We start from the raw sequence: 17,424 nt of genomic DNA, 5'->3' as shown, positions 1-17,424 counted from the left end.
TTGATTAAGTTGATAACTTCTCATGGCGGCCCATTTGAATCGGGGTGGCAACGATCGCCTAGCCTGTGTGAGCTGCTTACGTTTTACTATATGGAAATCTAGCGCCCTATCAATATCAGCTTTATCTCGTAAAGTTACCTAGGCTTGTGGCAATTCCCTCCCAATTTCTTCTCAACATTTCTTTACATGGATACTTTAAACGTCTCTTGCTTACCTTGACATCTGACAAGTAAAAGTTCGCATTAGTGTTAAAATTAGTGCCTCCGGAAGGTGAAGGTTCTTACGTTTTTTTTTTTTTTTGGGTGAAAAGCTCACAATGTGCTGAGTCGTCTCCGGGTTTTCATGTAACTCACATTCTCGGCGAGCCATACATGCACTTTTCCATATGTCCATATCTAACCACTTTCACGCCAACTTGCGCCACTGGGTATGCGCCCAAATAGACAACTTGGCAACAGAAAACTTGGTATATTCGGCATGTGCAATTGCCAACTTGGGACCTCGGGATATGTGTTAATAGGGTATCTGCCGCTTTTCAATTATCATATTTCCCTCCAACTTGGGTAATTGGCTATGCGACACGTGTTATGTGCTGCTCTTCAATGAACCTCTTTGGCGCCAACTTGGGTATGCTTCGATGGGTATATGCCGCCTGTGATAATGTTTATTACAAAAAGCATGTCGTGAACAATTACCTTCGGTAACAGAAAATAGATGTAGTCAGCTACACAGAAGGGAATTTGGCAATACGGTGTGTCTCTACATCGCTTCAATGCTAATCGCATTAGCGCCGACATTCACCGTGATATAATCTTAGGTGAATTTCTTTTTCTTTCTCTCTCTTTCTCCACACTAATCTCAATGATTCCTAATTATGCGCTGATGTTCAAGCTGTCCATGCCATATGCTTGCAAAGCTTCGTGTTTTAAAGGGAAGGCAACCTTTTCGTATGAAAGCTGGAAATTTCCTAAGAGCAGAGCTCGCAGATTTTCCAGGGAAGGTTATTGCAATTTCTCACAGGCATCAACGTTAAGATCTCCACTTTTTTTAAATAAATCACAACAAGTGCACCACGAGGGCAGCACGGCGCAACCTCGGCATTGTCGATGAGTTGCGGCATCGAGCGGGGGGACACGGTTCGAATATTACCGGTGTATACCTTTATGACCCTCTGGCAAGTTGGCATTAAAGGATTACAAAACCTCTCGTTAACTTTGTAACATTTAAAACCCAAATCCGAAATGCGCACTTTTTTCTTGGTGCAGAGTGATATTGTGATAGAGAAAAAAAAATAGACGTAAGATAGTCATTTATTTCTGCTTAGAGCTCGCCGAGCGTACATAAAACGCAGAAACATTTGGTACGCTTTTTCTTCTTCTCACTCTTCCATGATCAGGGGAAACATTCGCTCGATGTTGTTTCCGTTAAAGGACATCCTGAGTGGTACGGCTGTTTCAGCTTGATGTCTTGCGATCGCGAACAAGTAGATAGAGAAAAAAGGAAATGGCGCGTTTTCTTGCCTGCATTGAAAACAGATCTAAAGAGTGCGTCTCGTCAGGCAGCCGCGGTTGTCACTGTACCGATAGAAAGCAGGCTTCGTTCGCCTCTTCGGAGCCGTCCTATACCGCCCCGAGTCGATGTCCGTTCCAAGAGATGCGGGCCGCAAGAACCCGCAATCTGCGTGAGAGTCTGGCTCGGTGAACGCGCGTTTCTTCAAGGCTGATTGCAGAAAAAGTGCCTTGTGCTCGCCGAGGCAGACGCGGAGGCGCCGTACGAAACAGCAGAGGCACGAGGCAGATAGAAGGATCGGTGCCGCTGTGTTGTTTCCCGCTTTCCGCGATGATCGATATGAGTGCAGTATAGTGTTTTTTGTGTGCTCAAAGAGCTCCGCGTCGCTGCTGAATTATCTCGAAACGACTGTGCAGTCCCGCTGGATGCGTCGCATGTGGCTATTGCTGCGAAGCCGCGTATAAGGTTCGCCTTATATGCCTTCCAAAGCTGGAAATGATTTATTCTACGTTGCAGAGCAAGCGTTGCGTGTCTCGACTCCGTGTTTCTTACTGGTTAGCAGGATATTGTCCTCATGGCGCATAGACACGTGCTACCGTTGTCACCCGGATTCTGTGTCTAACCTTCGGTGACGTACACGCTTCTGGCAACCCTGTGCCGTGGATTACGACGCCATCATAACAAATGCCATGGGCAGATCTTCAATTTGGCGCATTTATTTTCGAACTTACATCTCATTAGTCACATGCTGGGGATATGTGGCCTCGCTTCAATTAAGCGTATCTTCACGCAGGTTTCCTTGCATACGGTCTACGGCTTCTTTTATTTTATATTAAAGAACACGATTTCAATCGAAATGCTCGCTGATCAATATACTCTCCGCAGTTTTCGGGGCTGCCCTCCAAGAACATGCGTGAGCTTCTATAAACTGCTGCATCCTCAAACTGAACGCAGAAAAAAAAACGAATGCAATGCAACTCATTTACTTTCACATAACGAGCGTTCTTTTTTTGCTTATCTTGCTTATCGCTCGCAGTGCATATATCAATTTGGCCAGCAAGGTGGATTACAAAAACAAGCAGAGGTTCAATAGGCCTAATGTCATCTTGGTTACTAATTACCAAATTTCACTTGTCTTTTTGATTATACACTTCATATTGGACGTATGTTTAAACACGAAATTTAAAGCCGCACAATTGTCCTGTCTACTTAGCAGAAATCCTAAGACTAGCGCCACTTCCGAGATATCGATCCCCAATGTCACTCCTGAATAGATTGCCGTTGAAGTAAAGGTCATCGTAAAGTGCTAGAGACTCTTTTAGGACACTGTTAGTTGGAACGCCATTGCATTTTTTAGCCTATATTAAGGAGGGATATCTCGAAAATGGTCATAGTATTAGAGTGGCTGCTAAGTATACAAGGCTTCACTGCTAGTGTTTGAATCACCGCATGTGCCATGAAATTGGATTCATAAAAGTTCATTATTTATTTTATAGCTACCTGCATATTTCGGTTTTTCGTACGGTAACCTAAGCATCCAAAACGCCACCTCAGAAGACGTAGCAAGGCTAGCAAGAACATGCAGTTTTTTTTTGTGTTGTTTTTTTACAGCGGAGCTGTAAAACTGCCGTGTGTGTCCCTGTGTGTCTTTTTTTTTTTGTCCTGTCTTCTAATCAGGCTACCGTAAACCCTCCAAGAAGCTGTTAAAGCCTCGCTAAGTTGGTCTCGTTGTCGTGCGCCGCATCGCCGAGCTGGGAGAGAGTGAAAGCAGAGCATAGGAGGAGAGTAGGGGCAGATAGAGAAAGAAAGAGAGACAAGCAGAGAGCGAGAGACATAAAGAAATAAATATAGCAAAGTGAACTTTCTTGGCGACGCGGGATTCGAACCCGGGTACCCACGGTGCGAAGGCGAGCGTCATAACCACTGCGCTATACGAGTACACCTGCTTTTTTTTCCTTTATTGCATGGAATTATTAGTAGTTTTATGCAAAAGTTAGTTTCGTTCCATTTATACACACATGAAAACTAATGCGCACACGCTAGGCACTCCAATGAAAGTTCAAAAATCGGACAAACAAACACAAGCAACCAGATACGAAATCCACTCAGGAACGGGATCAAAGGTTGCAACCACACTACGCACTTGAGCAGCCTCTTCTCGAAAGACAGACCTTGTCGAGCGTGGTGTCTCGGCATGTCTGCCGATCATTCGGCTTCTCCATAATGAATACAGTTCTAATAACATAAACAAATCATATGGTGCGTTACTGATTGTATTTTTGAAGGAAAGAAACCGGATACTGTAAGGTGTGAGAGGAAATTATTTTTGATAGTTTTTTTTTGTAAAATGTCCCACAAATAAAATGCATCATGACAAAGAAAAGCAATGTGCTATTGTCTAAGGTTGGTTGCAAAGTCTAAAGTTTGTATTCCAGGGTACATATAATCCGTTTTTTCATGAAGCCATGCTTCAACTGGCAGGGTAGGAGTGTGCAGCTTAAAGAAAAATGTTTTCGCTGCTGGCGTTAAACACATTCTAATGGGGACGGCAAATAACATCTTGACCAAACAGAGAAAGATACGGCTTGTAATACACAGGTGCAGGAAAAAGGTTATTTACAAGTGCTATATTTAGCGACGTTTGCTCAACGCTAAATAAATATTCTAGCGTGAATCTGGCTTTTAAAAATGAAATAGTATCCACGAGTTCTTTTAGGAAGCCCCATAACGGCAGTTCTTGCATGACCAATTGTCGCACAAAGCAAATGCACAAGACTGAGACCTGCCTTCTCAAGTGGAAGAAAAAAATGGTCCCTTATCATGGCATCCCATGATAAACGACAAATAAAACATGCAAATATTCTATGAAATGCCTGAACACGGATGCGAGAGCAGTGCAAGACATGCAGAACATAAAAAATGCTTAGAAAAAAACTTTAATGAAAATCGTTCATGCGAGTCTTGTCACTCGACCAAGTTTAGAAGCAAGAAATATATCGCATGCCTTAGCTATCGCGAAAATGAAGAAGTCACGTCTCGGCCAGGTTGTCACCGTTCGACGGATAGTGATTATCGCGGATGTCCAATGAGGTTGACTATTACGGAAGTTATCGAGAGGCACACCAAGACATCGCAGTGAAGACTGATTCCAATGAATCTTCGAGAACACAGAGGGAGTTATAGTCCAGATGCCTAGCCAAATGACTAGCTCCTGCCGTTTCACAGAAATGCAGGGTAGTGTTTATTGCCTCATTGGCTTATCGACGCAAAAGAAGGCAGTGTCATACGCATAAGCTAACACTGTAATTTTTTCATCTGTGCACCTGTATCCTTTAATGCTTGAGTTATAAAGCACGCTTAAGCAAGTAAGTTCCAAGTATATTGCGAAAAGTAAAGGCGAGAGCGGACAACCCTGACGGACGGATGACTGCACCTGTATTACATCTGAGAGGGTACGCTTCACAATTAACTTTGTAGTGCACTCTTTATAACAAAGTGCTATACCGTTATATAATGCATCAGATGTCGTAGTAATGGGAATCAAAATCTGTGCTGAACCTTATCAAAGGCTTTGGCGAGGTCGATCTGAGGAAGAGCTACTTGATCCATGCTACCTTCTAAGCACTCAAGGACTGAACGTGCGATACGAATAATTGTTTGTATAGAGCGTCCTCGAATTCCGCATGTCTGATGGTCACCTACTAAATTAGCAATGACTGTCTGCAACCTATTTGGAAGTACTTTTGCAAATGTCTTATAATCGACTTTACATAATGATATCGGCCTATATCCGTTCACTCTCATTAATACTTCATTATCAGTGCTCTTTGGAGATTAGGGTTGTGTGGCCCAGGTAGAAAGACGGAGGAAGCTCAGCGTGTTTATAGGCGTCCTTGAAAAGCTGCTCAAGAAAAGGACACATACCTCCGTTTGCAGAACATGCATCTATGGGAACCATATGGTTGCATTGTACCGACGATTGTAACACAACTTGCTACGGGGGGAGAGAAAGAGAAAATAAGAGTGAGAGAAAGATAGAGAGAGCGAAAGAAAGAGAGAGAGAGTGAAAGAGAAAAAGAACATTATAAACTTTCTTGGCGAGACGGGATTGGAACCCGGCTACTCCCGGTCCGAAGGCGAGCGTCATACCCACTACGCTCTACACCCGCGCTTGCCGAGCTCCGCTGTTTCATCAGATTTCACAAGCGTGGAACTGGCTTAAATTTTAACTTTTTGTTTTAACAGATTTAAGCCAGTTCCACAAGCGTGGAACTGGCTTAAATCTGTTCCAACAAAAGAGGAAACAAAACTTCGGGTAACCTGCATTGGCGACGCCGCCGCTGTGTGGTACGTTAATTGTCTTGTGCGTGCTGCTGAGTGTGTACGGGCATTAGGGTACATAAGTGACGTAACCAAATACGCAAGTGACATTTCTGCATACAATACAAGGCTTACGGGCTTAAATCACATAACAGCTGGTGGGAGTCCCTCAGCCTAATTGCTATGGTGCTCACTCCCTATTCGTAGTGGGCCCATAGCAATCAAAGACGACGGGCGCGAATTGGCATTCCCCTGTCTTGCTGTGCGTGTTCCTTCGAGCCATTTCTGGACCTTACGTGTCCAACGCGGAGGCGCCACAGCCAAGCAACTGTCAAATTCCTGCAACAGATTGCACATTTGCGAGCCTTGTAACCCCTGATAAGCGAAGGTTTGGGTTTGATGAATTATACCAGCTATGGCAGGGTGATCTAGCTCGAACACGACCACTCCCACTGGGGTAAACAAAGGCACTGCCGAGATATTACGCTCTGAACTGCTGAGCGGGAGGCTAATTTTAGCTCCGATTGGGCAACGCCTGGCGCGAGAACGGGATTGTGTGTGCCCGCGACCTATTCATGATCGAGTATTGGCTTTTTTTTTCCCTTTACACAGGGATATCAAAGTAAGGCACGCAATCAATTATGGTTGGAAATATATAAGTGATAAATAGAATTAGATGCTTTCGTTACGTGCGATTTTAACAAGCGGCCTCTTATAATGCTTCGGTGAACTGAAACTACCTCGCGTCAAAAAAATGAAGAAATGAATTTAAAATGTCTTTTATATTTCATGTTATTTGGTCATTCTTGCACTGATTTGCACGAATTATCGTTTTTGTGTTTTCAGCTTCGTGAACTCGTTTTTTTTTTTTTTTTTGAACGTGCGTTCCGGCGCCACGGCATTAGAATACCCTACCAGACTGCGACACTTTTAGCGATATTTGTTTGTGCTTTATTGGAAACCCGGGGAGCACCAACTATTTTACTTCGCTACACATTGCCACCAGCTGCCTTTTGTGAGCCAAAGTTGTAGTGGCAACTACGGAGATGGCAAAACGCAAATGCAAATACAAGTTCGCTCTGATGTGTCTGTAATGCCAAGAAACGTTAATATCTCGACGGAAAAATAATCATGGCCCGTAACTTTAGGAACGTCAAAGAGCTATTGCATAAGGAAAACAAGTTGGGCCCACATTAGCCTTCTTTCTAGTTACCACCGGACCAGGAGACGTCACATTCACTTGTAAGCCAAAAAAATGAGTTTACGAACATCTTTTCTTGGTTTTTCGGGAAATACCCATGGTGCAGGCCTTGACAGCCGCTACCTGATGCTTCCCACGGGCGAACTCATTGTGCGGGACGTGGAGAGTGCCGACAGCCAGCGTTCCTACCGGTGCCAAGTGCAGAATGTGCTCACTGGCCAGAGCCTCCTCAGCACCACCGCTGGAAGGACAATCATCACCGGTGAGTCCGGCTGGCAAGTCCCTTTGCTTCCCCCCAACTGTTTCTGCCCAACGTCTTCTGGATGTAGCCGCCGCGGTGGTTCAGTGGTTATAACTTTGCGCTGGTGAACACGGGGTCGCGGCGGCCGAATTTCGGTGGGGGCACGATGTCAACACGCCAGCGCATTGCACTTTCGTTGCATGTTAGAAAATCCCAGGTTGGCAACATTATTACGGAGCCGGCCTCTACAGCGTTTCTCATAGCCACTGTGTTGTCCTGGGACGCTAAGTGGCGTAACACGTTTTGTCAAACTAATTGCTCTACTTCTACATTTCTCCATCACGAAAAAGAACTAAAAAATGTGTAGTTTCTCTCACACAAAATGCTGAACCGCAGCAGAAATGGTGCCATATTTTATCTGTGCTGGGGGGAAGGGGGGGGGGGGGGTATTCTGTGACATGGCAATTTCGCCTTCTGCTGATGTTGTGATTCTGATGGCTGGGCTGGGGTATGCGTAAGAAGGAGAGGCGCCCCCAGCGAATAAGCGCTTCAGCAGCAGACGCAATGGACATGTTCACTAGGGGGACACTTACAGCATACACCCCTTGTAGTATGGTGCTCTTTACAGGAATCGACGCAATATGTCAATCTGAGTGAGTCTTAGGCGTCATTATCCACTCTCAACAATGTCAACAGAACTTCGCAGGATTCCACATTAGTATGCGAAGCTTATGAGACCAAGCTAAGCGCATGATCTGGATTTTCTCAGCAAACAACTTGGAAAGGGGAACTCAAAACAATATCGGCCCAGTGCGAGTCATTAGTTCTACGAGGCAGCCCAAAAGAAGACGAGGAGAACCAAATTATCCGTGACCACTGATTATTTGTTTCGCTGCGTTAGGTGTAAATATAGGCACTTGTTTGTTGTTGTTCCCGGCTGAGCTTTTTTCTAAACAAATCCCATACAAAGACCGCCGATTTCAGCTATTCCCTCGGCTCTGAACTCGTTTACTGCGACAGCAGCATTCTCTCACAGTGAAGACAGGCATCTTATTTGTTGGTTTGATTCGCTTGACTGCTTATTTCATAAATAAGTGCGTCCACTTACTAGTGTAACTGGATGAGACCCCGTAAGTAGGACGGTCCTTTAGGGGGTAACGGTGCGGTTCTATAGAAGGTTATAATATTTGAAAGGAAATCAGATTTTGTGCTTGTACAGAAATGGTAGTGTACAATAGATCAGTTCTAACATTTTATTTTTTGTGATTTACGCAACCTTGCACCCTTTCTATACGATATAGTAATGCATGCTGTGAAAAGTGAATTGCATACGCGGACGGACTTTAGCATTTTGAGACTCCCCCCCTTGTCTAAGTCAGCTAGCTATATATTTATTTTGGTAAAATACGCAGGTTTATAAGACCTTTTCTTCAGAATTTTTTGGCCATATATTTATGCTAATCTTTTTTTGTGTTTGTGTTCGCGGTGGTTGAACATTTTACAATTGAAATATACCTTGTACGAATTATCATCGTTGATCTTGTTTATTTCTGTTCATTTTATGTGAAACAGTCACATTCTTTGTTTGCATTGCGCAGCGCCTACATGCTTGACGGGGCTGTAGCCGGATATTCCTGATGACCTTTCAATTTAAAGTACCCTGATGCCATGTTGAATATCAAGTTCTTGTGTAAATCAGCATTTAGACCACAGTTGAGGAAGCAGTTGTTCTGTGAAAGGCTTCATGCTTTCAATGCACGATAACTCGTTTTGACGGACCTGCCTAGAACTTTCATATAGACTCTGATACCAGAACTTCTGCAAATCAGGTCTCGAGCGAAGTGACGCAGTGCCACCAACTAGATTTTAGCGATTTCATTTTCTCTCGACATTAGCAGTTGCCACTGACGTTGTCGGTTCTTCCGATGTTGTTTTCAACCAAGAGCCTTATTATCGGTGCATTCTATATTGTGGCTAGGTGCCATGTTTGAAACTTATCATCGCCGTTGTCATATAGGCCTCTTTGTGCCGCTGAACGCTGTTTTCATGAGCATGGCAACGCAGAATAGCTCGCAAACACACTGAAGTTTTATTTTTCGTCATGCCATGGTAATGACGATGCAGCCTGACGTCACTGAAGTTTCATTTTTCGTCACGCCGTGGTAATGACGATGTATCCTGATGTCAACAAAAAGTAATTGTTGTGTGTCGTCAGTAACGACAACAGTTGTCGCAAGTGCAACAAAACGACGGATGGATGGGACGGATGGACAGGGCCAACCTCATTTCGAGCTGTTAACTGCTGTCGCAGTAATAATAATCTAGCTGCAATGAATTCCTGGCTACTGAAAAATCCTGGGCGTGTTGCAACTGCGCCAAGCAGTCCGAAAAACAAACGAGAACCAGATGAATCGCGCCACATTTTTATTAGGGCGTTAGCCAGTAGTTGCGGGGATAACACAGTTTGAACAGAGTTGAAAATCTTCACAAGTATCGTACATTAACATTTGGCTTGAATTTCGGGCATATTTCATGCTTCAAAGCTTTCACCCCAACAGATCATTTTAACTCTAATTCACTATTTGCTTCTTGGTACCGCGTCCACCAAACACTTTCTATATAAAAAATGTCTTTCTAGTAATCCGCCATGCTCTTGTTTCTACGCAGATGAGTGTGTCCAACATCATCTACTAAATCGTACTTGACTGATTTCTGAAAGGAGCCTATTCAATGCGTGATCTTATAATGCGAAACTGCGGGCACCTATAACGTCTCCAGAATACCTAGAGCTCATGGACAACACCCAGGTTGTATAGCAGACAGATCATAATCCCTTAAAGCTTTCTTGAAGGGTAAAATGTTGTCGGAAAATAACACAGTAAGGGCCACATTTGTTTCATGTCGTCCGTCTTTGTGTCGACTTATGTGTCTGACTAACACCGGTTGTTTAGCTGAACACTGTTTTCTACCGTGCAGATAGAAACAGTAGAATCATAATGATTTCTACACTATACTGCTTACACTGTTTCAGCGAACCCAACAACCACGTCCAATTATCCGGCTGAACGCACATTTATTGAACGCTTCTCTCAATTACTAGTTAAGGAACAAAACGAGTCATGGTCGTGTTGTCGTGTCCGTATATATGTTGTTTAAACCTTGACTTGGAGGGCTATTCTTACAGTCTCTATATGCAATCATACTCTGCGACAGACAGCCGCCGTTTCTCACGCTAAATCCCACAAGTCGTCGCCAAGATCCCAAAGTCGATCTTCATACAGCGGCTTAGTAAAACATTTCGACTCGAATGCAGTGCATTCCCTCTCCTATTCCTTTCGTAACCTGGTTTACGAATGATCAGAGCGACAATCGCAAAAAAAAAAAAGTGGTTCTCCGCTCTCCACCCGAAGACTATAGCATTATTCCAATTCATTTCGTCTGGCTACCGCTGCACGCACCTAATCTCCCAACGAGGTTCGCTGCTTCCATTCTTGTTGAATCCGCTTTGCCCGTCGGCCCCACTTCCTCGCTCTCCTCGAGTTTCCACGCTCTCTTGCTCTTTCTTCCTCGTGCGGTTCGACTACGCTCCGCGCCAGCGCACCGTCGTCGCCTCTAATCCCGCATTCATCCCGGTTCCACGAATGCCGGCACTCGCTTCCGCTCGCTGCGCGCGTGCCCGCATCGCCGAGCGCTCTTACGCAAATCGCTTTACGCGTTCGGGTACGCCCGCTAGCGCTCGAGGGGAGTGGAGCAGCTGGCTGCCTCGTCCACGCGATCTCCGAGCGTCGAGCGTCGTGTCCGTGGGGACAAAAGAAAAAAAGAAGGTGGTACGTCAGACGCTCGTAACAGTGCCGGAGACCGGAATTGCAGCTCGAGCCAGAGGAGCATGCCGTACAGTCAGTAAGCGTAAACAAGTAAACAAACAAACAGACCGAAAGTGAATACGGCTGAACGTGAGGTATCGCAAGTATAGCGGCGAAAGGAATTGGAACTGACGTGTGTCTCACGTAGTAACGGCGCAAGCTGTAGAATGTCCTCTGCTAGAAAGCAAGCGCTACAAAACAGCTCGGTTGTTGACAGCGTTCTAGCTGATAAATACATACGTCAGTCCCTGTTTAGTGCAAGCATATATGGAAACGTAAAATGGTACTAAGTGCATTCTGTTAGGTATACCTATATGTTCGCCATGCGTGGCTATACAGCGTTTCACGTTTAAGAAAAAATTGTGGAAGCTATGCAAGAAGCTCGGTAATCAAAATGAATCCCTCTTTTTTTCACAGGCACATCCCGTGCTGATGAAGTGTATCTGTTTGCGTCTCATTCAGAGAACTGCTTCCTTAATTTTTTTTCCCGTGAAGTGTTTGTTTTGTATTTGTATACACGAATATAGGCGTCTTGGCTATTATGTACATTATTTAATTAAACTAGTGGATTTTACGCACGATAACTACGATCTGATTATGATCTACGTCGTAGTGGCGGACTGCGGAATAACTTTGGCAACCTGTTCTTTCTTTTTAACGTGTACCCAATGCCCGGTACACGAACGTTTTTTGCATTTTGTTCCCATGTAAATGCGACCGCGGCAACCGTGAATGCTATGTATGCTTTATGAGCGTACGTTCTTTTTTTTCAGTTTGTAATAAATGCTATGGAAGAAAAAAAAACTGTGCAGATCTCTCGCACTGTAAGAATGGATGTTATGCGAAGCATTTTGAAATGCCTGTCTGGCATTTTGTGGCGTTCTGCGAAGTGATACCGCGTCGACATGCGTGTTTCTGTAAATTGAGTATTGGTATGTCTATAGGGTCACGGAGTGCACGTACTTGTGACGACAGCAAAACGACGCTGAAGATGATCGTATGGCGGCGACGGAATGATTTCTACGCCGGCCACTCGACGAAAGCTTGCGACATGGTAAATGCTGGTTTCTACATAGATAGTGGACGAGCGTTAACGACAAGAAGACAGAGTGTGACGTCATCAGCGACTACGTGTTATACAATCGTACTACGTACCTACGGCTATGTCATGTTGTACGTGTCTGTTAAAACGACGATGGCATTTGTACTCAGGTGACGAAATGTTTAAGCATTATTAACTTGGCCGATGATGAAGTCAGTACAACGTCGCATGGTTTCTACATAGCGCGCTATACGAGGAAAGTATACTGAGGAAAGTGGGCCGGTCCTGGAGATAATGCAGTCTAAACACTGCGCCACAAAGTGCGAGATGTCACAAGGATAGAAGACGTGGAAGGTGGCGCGGGGTGCACGCGCTGAGCATTTCAAAATGCTGGCTGCTTTGAAACGAGAGAAGTATGCATGCCATCGTGGCCTAATGGTTAGAGCACCGGGCGGCTGTGCTCGACGGCAGAGGTTTGATGCCACCAGTCGGTCACACGTTATTCACTTTTATTACAACCAGGCGAAACAGGAACCTACCTACCACAAAGTACTAAGAATCGGGCAGAGAATGCTTCGCGTTAAAAAGCGTTTCGTGGTCAAGTGGATTACCTCCGTTGCTCCACTCAACACGCCACCTCGGTTTGGGAAACTAGATGGCAGCGTCGGCCCTTGACAGCAATGGTCGCTGTGTTTCACTGACACTCCACGGCGATTTTTTCCCGCTTAGCGTCTCGTTCAGTTTCTCAAACTCGGTAAAGGGGAGGGAGAAGCTTTAGTCGAAGATCCTTTAAGAAAATGCGGGCTAGACAACCAGCTCGAAACGAAAACAACGTGTGCTCGTTACCTTGCCTGGAGAGGTTTCTTTCGGCATTTATTATGGCCGATTGAAAACTTGGCTCACGTGAACTTAGCGTGGCTTCGCCTGGGCGTAAAACAAGTTTGTGCGATTACGGGTCACACCGTAAACCAGGCCAGCTATTAGGTGAGCGCCAACCGTCTATGCTTGCATGAGCATGCGTGGCTCGTGAAAAGCAGCGAAAAATCAAGAAAAAGCAAGATTACATAAAACAACATATTCCAGTCGCATAGCACATTTAAATAATTTTGAAATAATAATTATTTCTATCAATACTAAGCCTAAATAAAGACCAGTTTCACATAATTTCTGGCAAGAAAACAAAGAAATGTTTTTTTTTTTTTTTTTTTTGCTCTTAGCGTGGCCATTGTTAGCGTTGCAGGCGATGTGTGAAAGGAATATATAAGTATGAGCGTATAGGAGTATAGACCTTCTGGGAAGTGAGTGAACTTGTTTGAATTGATAGAAAATAACAAACTCGGGGTTGCATACTCCCATTATTGTGACGTGAAACCTGCGATCGCATACCTAGTCTGGCTTAGAACTTCAAAAAAGCTCTACATCTTAGATGATCTTAGCTGAATACAGACGACATATCAGGAAAAAGAACAAACACTGCTACACAGAAATAAATTACGATAGAGAGACACGCCCTCCATTAAATGCACCATTCGTCGCACATGAATGCGGTCGTCTATGGTTTGACATTCCTTCTAAAAGCAGGTGAGCACATGCCCATAGCCCAGTGGTTCTCTTTATATTATCGTCTTACATTTATATAGCTATTTGCGAATTAAATGTCACAACACCATAGTGCTAGCGATGAAAGGAGTGATAGCCAGACGTTCTGCCCCAAAAAAAAAAGCGACATGCTGCACTGACGTGGCTGATGGTAATGTGGTTTATCTTTATATTTTATTGTCAGCAATGAACACATGATGCGTGTTGAAAGTACTCGAAGATGAATTTTTACATCGGAAACTTTTTGTCGCGGATAGGGCGAAGGCATGACTCGTTTATGAAGTAATGAAATACCGCTTGCATCTCGAGTTTGCAAAGAAAACCGAAACAGCAATAAAGTCACAATGGCTGAACAGCATATATATAAAACATTTTGCTCTGCTTGAAACTTGCATCATTTCCAGCTAGCTATTGTGATGAAGAAGTTGAGTACATTCACCATTTGCTTCTCTTGTGTTCCAAACAGGTTACACGCTAAAGGAAGTGTGGAACCAGAACTTCGTGTTATCGATTCGTATCGACTCTTGTCATTCACCAAGATCCGTGGTCCACGGACAATGAAATCATCATAGCTGAAAGCGCTCATCATGACTCAATATTTAGCTCGGGGCTCCAGCATACTCGGCGGCTAGCTGCTATGAAATGAGCATACGCTTTATTACAGAATGGGTTATACAATTTGTGTTGCTACACTGAGTATCAACGGTCAATCAGCAGCCTGTCTACCATTCACTTCACTACGTGTGCATTCTAATCATCACTTTATTGCGTTGGAGCTCCTTGCTTCTGTGGATTCAAAAGCTCATAATTATGGTCCCATATTCACAAGGAAAAGAGGACAGCCACGAGCTGTCGATAAAATTGCATAGTTGTGGCTATCTGTGCAGCTACGTGCTGATGCAATTGTGCACTAGCATAGTCACAGTCACTTCGAACAGCATGAAAGATAGCTTAAAATATCCATGCTAGTGCCAACCCTGTACGTTACGCGTCCTGATTATGTGTCAGGATTTTACCTATGTGCTCCACTCTCCATAGTAGTTGCCTCGATATAGTCCTTTCAAACGCTATAGGTATTGTTCTTGGTCGCAATTTCTCGGTTACATGGTTCATTACAAATGATGAGGTGTTGCTGTCACTACAGGTATATAACATTATAGAGTCAATGTCACTTACAAGATTTAGGTACGATACGCCGTCTAGTAGTGAAAATGTTGCCATTCCGACCTGCTAGAATCATTCTTTAATCCTAGGATCGCCAGAAGATTAGTTTCCTAATAAGGTGGCACATACTACGTTTATACTGATCTAATTAATGGAATAAGCATCGTAGTTATGGATGCAGCATTTAACGTTAACAAGCAATGCATATCAATATTTAGCTAAAAAGATCAAAACATAGTAGTCGCTGCTTCAGCTGAGCAGCTAGTTTTTCAGGCCACCATCGGTCAGCCTCGATAGATTTTTCTTTTTTGCTTTTCTCTACCAAGAACCAATCAACTCCATTTCGACATCCAACACGCGAAGCACTGTATGAAAGTCGCACTGGTGGGCTGGGAAATACACGCACAAAGAAAAACGTTCCAGTGAAGTAGTGCCCTCCACGCTGTCTCCAAGACTAAACTTTATCGGGGGAGGCGACAACAGACTCGCAGAGGCACTGGAGAATTAGCACCTGAGTTGCATGAGTTGAAGAAGTGTACCCTGCAAGCTACCTTCCGCCACCATCAAAGCCAACCCTGGCCACAGGCCTCCAACGCCACAAATTATCTTCCTTCGCGCAAAAGCACAGAGTGGATGAGAACCAAAGCCATCTAACCAGGCAAGGAAGCCTTTCAAGCTCGTCCCCTTTGTTCCCTAGTGCCCGGAGGCTGTATGACACAATGTAAGCTTGGAGTGCACAAATGACTCCGAAACAGGGGGTCCTGTGCATTGTGCGAGAAGGGAGAGGATTCTAGGGAACGTCGTCAGTCTGGTGGCCCTTAGCGTCTGGAACACAAAGAGTCCATGCATAAAGCCTTGCGCCTGCGTCTGAGCCTAGGACCGGTATAGATCATTGTTCGCATTTGAGAAAGCCGCACTCTGCAGACGCTGCTCACAGCACACAGTGCACTGCTTTGAGCGCCTTCCGCTGCATGCAAGCCCCCTCTTATTGTGTGCATTGCCTCTGGCAAAATGAACTGAAGCAATTAATTTATATGAAATGCTGCTAGCGCGCCAAAAGCAGTTTTTTCAATGTTGGTGGAATATTTTGAAGTGTGGTTTAAGTTGATGCTTAAACTTCAAACGAATAGTTAGAACGCCAGAACTTCTAACGAGAGTCAGCGAAGCAGAAGATAGTCCCAACATTTGCTTTGCTCAATGACTCTTGCTCTTGTGGCACATATTTTTCTACACTGCAAGCTTCAGCGTCAGGTATTAATTTCCATCCAATCTGTAGTGTTATTGACAAGTCAGGAAAGTTTTCAGCTGCCAGCTCCACACACTGATCCTGAGATTCCGTTCTCTCATAAGTGCAGTACAACCGGGGTTCGTTTATGGAAATTCATATACAAAACTTGTGCTGAGCGTACCTTTGAAAATCATCGATTGCCCCTTGAAATTTTAGCCTCTGAACATTTCTGGCCACTTTATTTGTGCCTGATATGCATTTTGTGATGCGAGGGAGGATAAAAGCCATTATTCGCCAATTTTTATGCACGGAAATATAAGAAGCTGCCACAGCGATATCAGAAAAAACCTGGGGCTGAATCGCTATGTCGGATTTAGTGAACAGGACGGACCTAATATAATGGCTCACACTGTACAACATGGTCAAAGGACAATATTGGTCTGTTGAAAGTGAAAAAAAAAAGCTTCGAATTAGGCAGCTTCTTTGTCTAACTCCTTTGTTTATATCCCTAGATAACTTTATAAGCGGCTAGAACATTTTAAGCAAGAAATTCTAATCACTTCAGATAATTCCTTTGACAAATCATTAAATCACCTTTACATCACTATCATCTTAGGCAATGCATAAAAGCAGCTGGCACAATTTGAAACTACCAGATAGCTTATATGCCGGCTAATACCAATGAACAGAATGCCCACTAATCATCAGATGTATCATCAGTTAGGTACTGCAGGAATAATGCTTTAAGAATAAACAAAACTTTATCATCAAATCTTCCATACGAGCCACAAGACGACACCTTTCGATAAAACTGAGCCGCCAGGCATCGTTGCATACCGCGGCAAGTCTTATGTGAAGCACCTACGTTATCACCGACTCTCAGTCATTGAAGAACAAGAGGAAAAAACACACATAATAGAGTTTGCTGAGTTTTGAAGACTTGGACAAATGCATGGCGGAAGTGTTGATATATTGCCGTAGAACCCTATCAAACCGGGCAGCTCATCAACAGCGCTGGCGCAGTTGTGTGTGTTCTGCGACTAAACTGCGAGGTACGCGAGCACTTCACCTGCTTATAAAAGCTCGCGAGGTGGAGGTGGTGGAGCAGGTAGCGCAGTGTTGACATGAACCATGACATTTAAAAACAAGCAAGCAGTTGGCCGGAGAGATCATGGCGGTGCTTCATCAGCTAACCTCGGTAACCTTCCAGTAGGGGACACAGGGGAATTATTAACATCTCCCAAGAGTTTTGAGCGA

At 44.3% G+C, this 17,424-nt stretch overlaps 1 protein-coding gene across 1 annotated transcript in view; it reads left to right on the top strand.

Moving 5' to 3' along the window:
- LOC119448717 (Down syndrome cell adhesion molecule-like protein Dscam2) overlaps positions 1–17,424 on the top strand; it is a 322,695-nt gene that overhangs the window by 239,688 nt on the left and 65,583 nt on the right. Inside the window, exon 5 of the mRNA XM_049665781.1 lies at positions 7,137–7,292. Coding sequence (XP_049521738.1) covers positions 7,137–7,292 — 156 coding nt within the window. The remainder of the gene's footprint in view (positions 1–7,136; positions 7,293–17,424) is intronic.

The sequence above is a fragment of the Dermacentor silvarum genome, chromosome 4 (genome assembly GCF_013339745.2).
Source record: "Dermacentor silvarum isolate Dsil-2018 chromosome 4, BIME_Dsil_1.4, whole genome shotgun sequence".
Classification (NCBI taxonomy): domain Eukaryota; kingdom Metazoa; phylum Arthropoda; class Arachnida; order Ixodida; family Ixodidae; genus Dermacentor; species Dermacentor silvarum.
The sequence above is the reverse complement of the archived record's forward strand: the minus strand, read 5'-3'. Positions and strand labels throughout refer to the sequence as shown.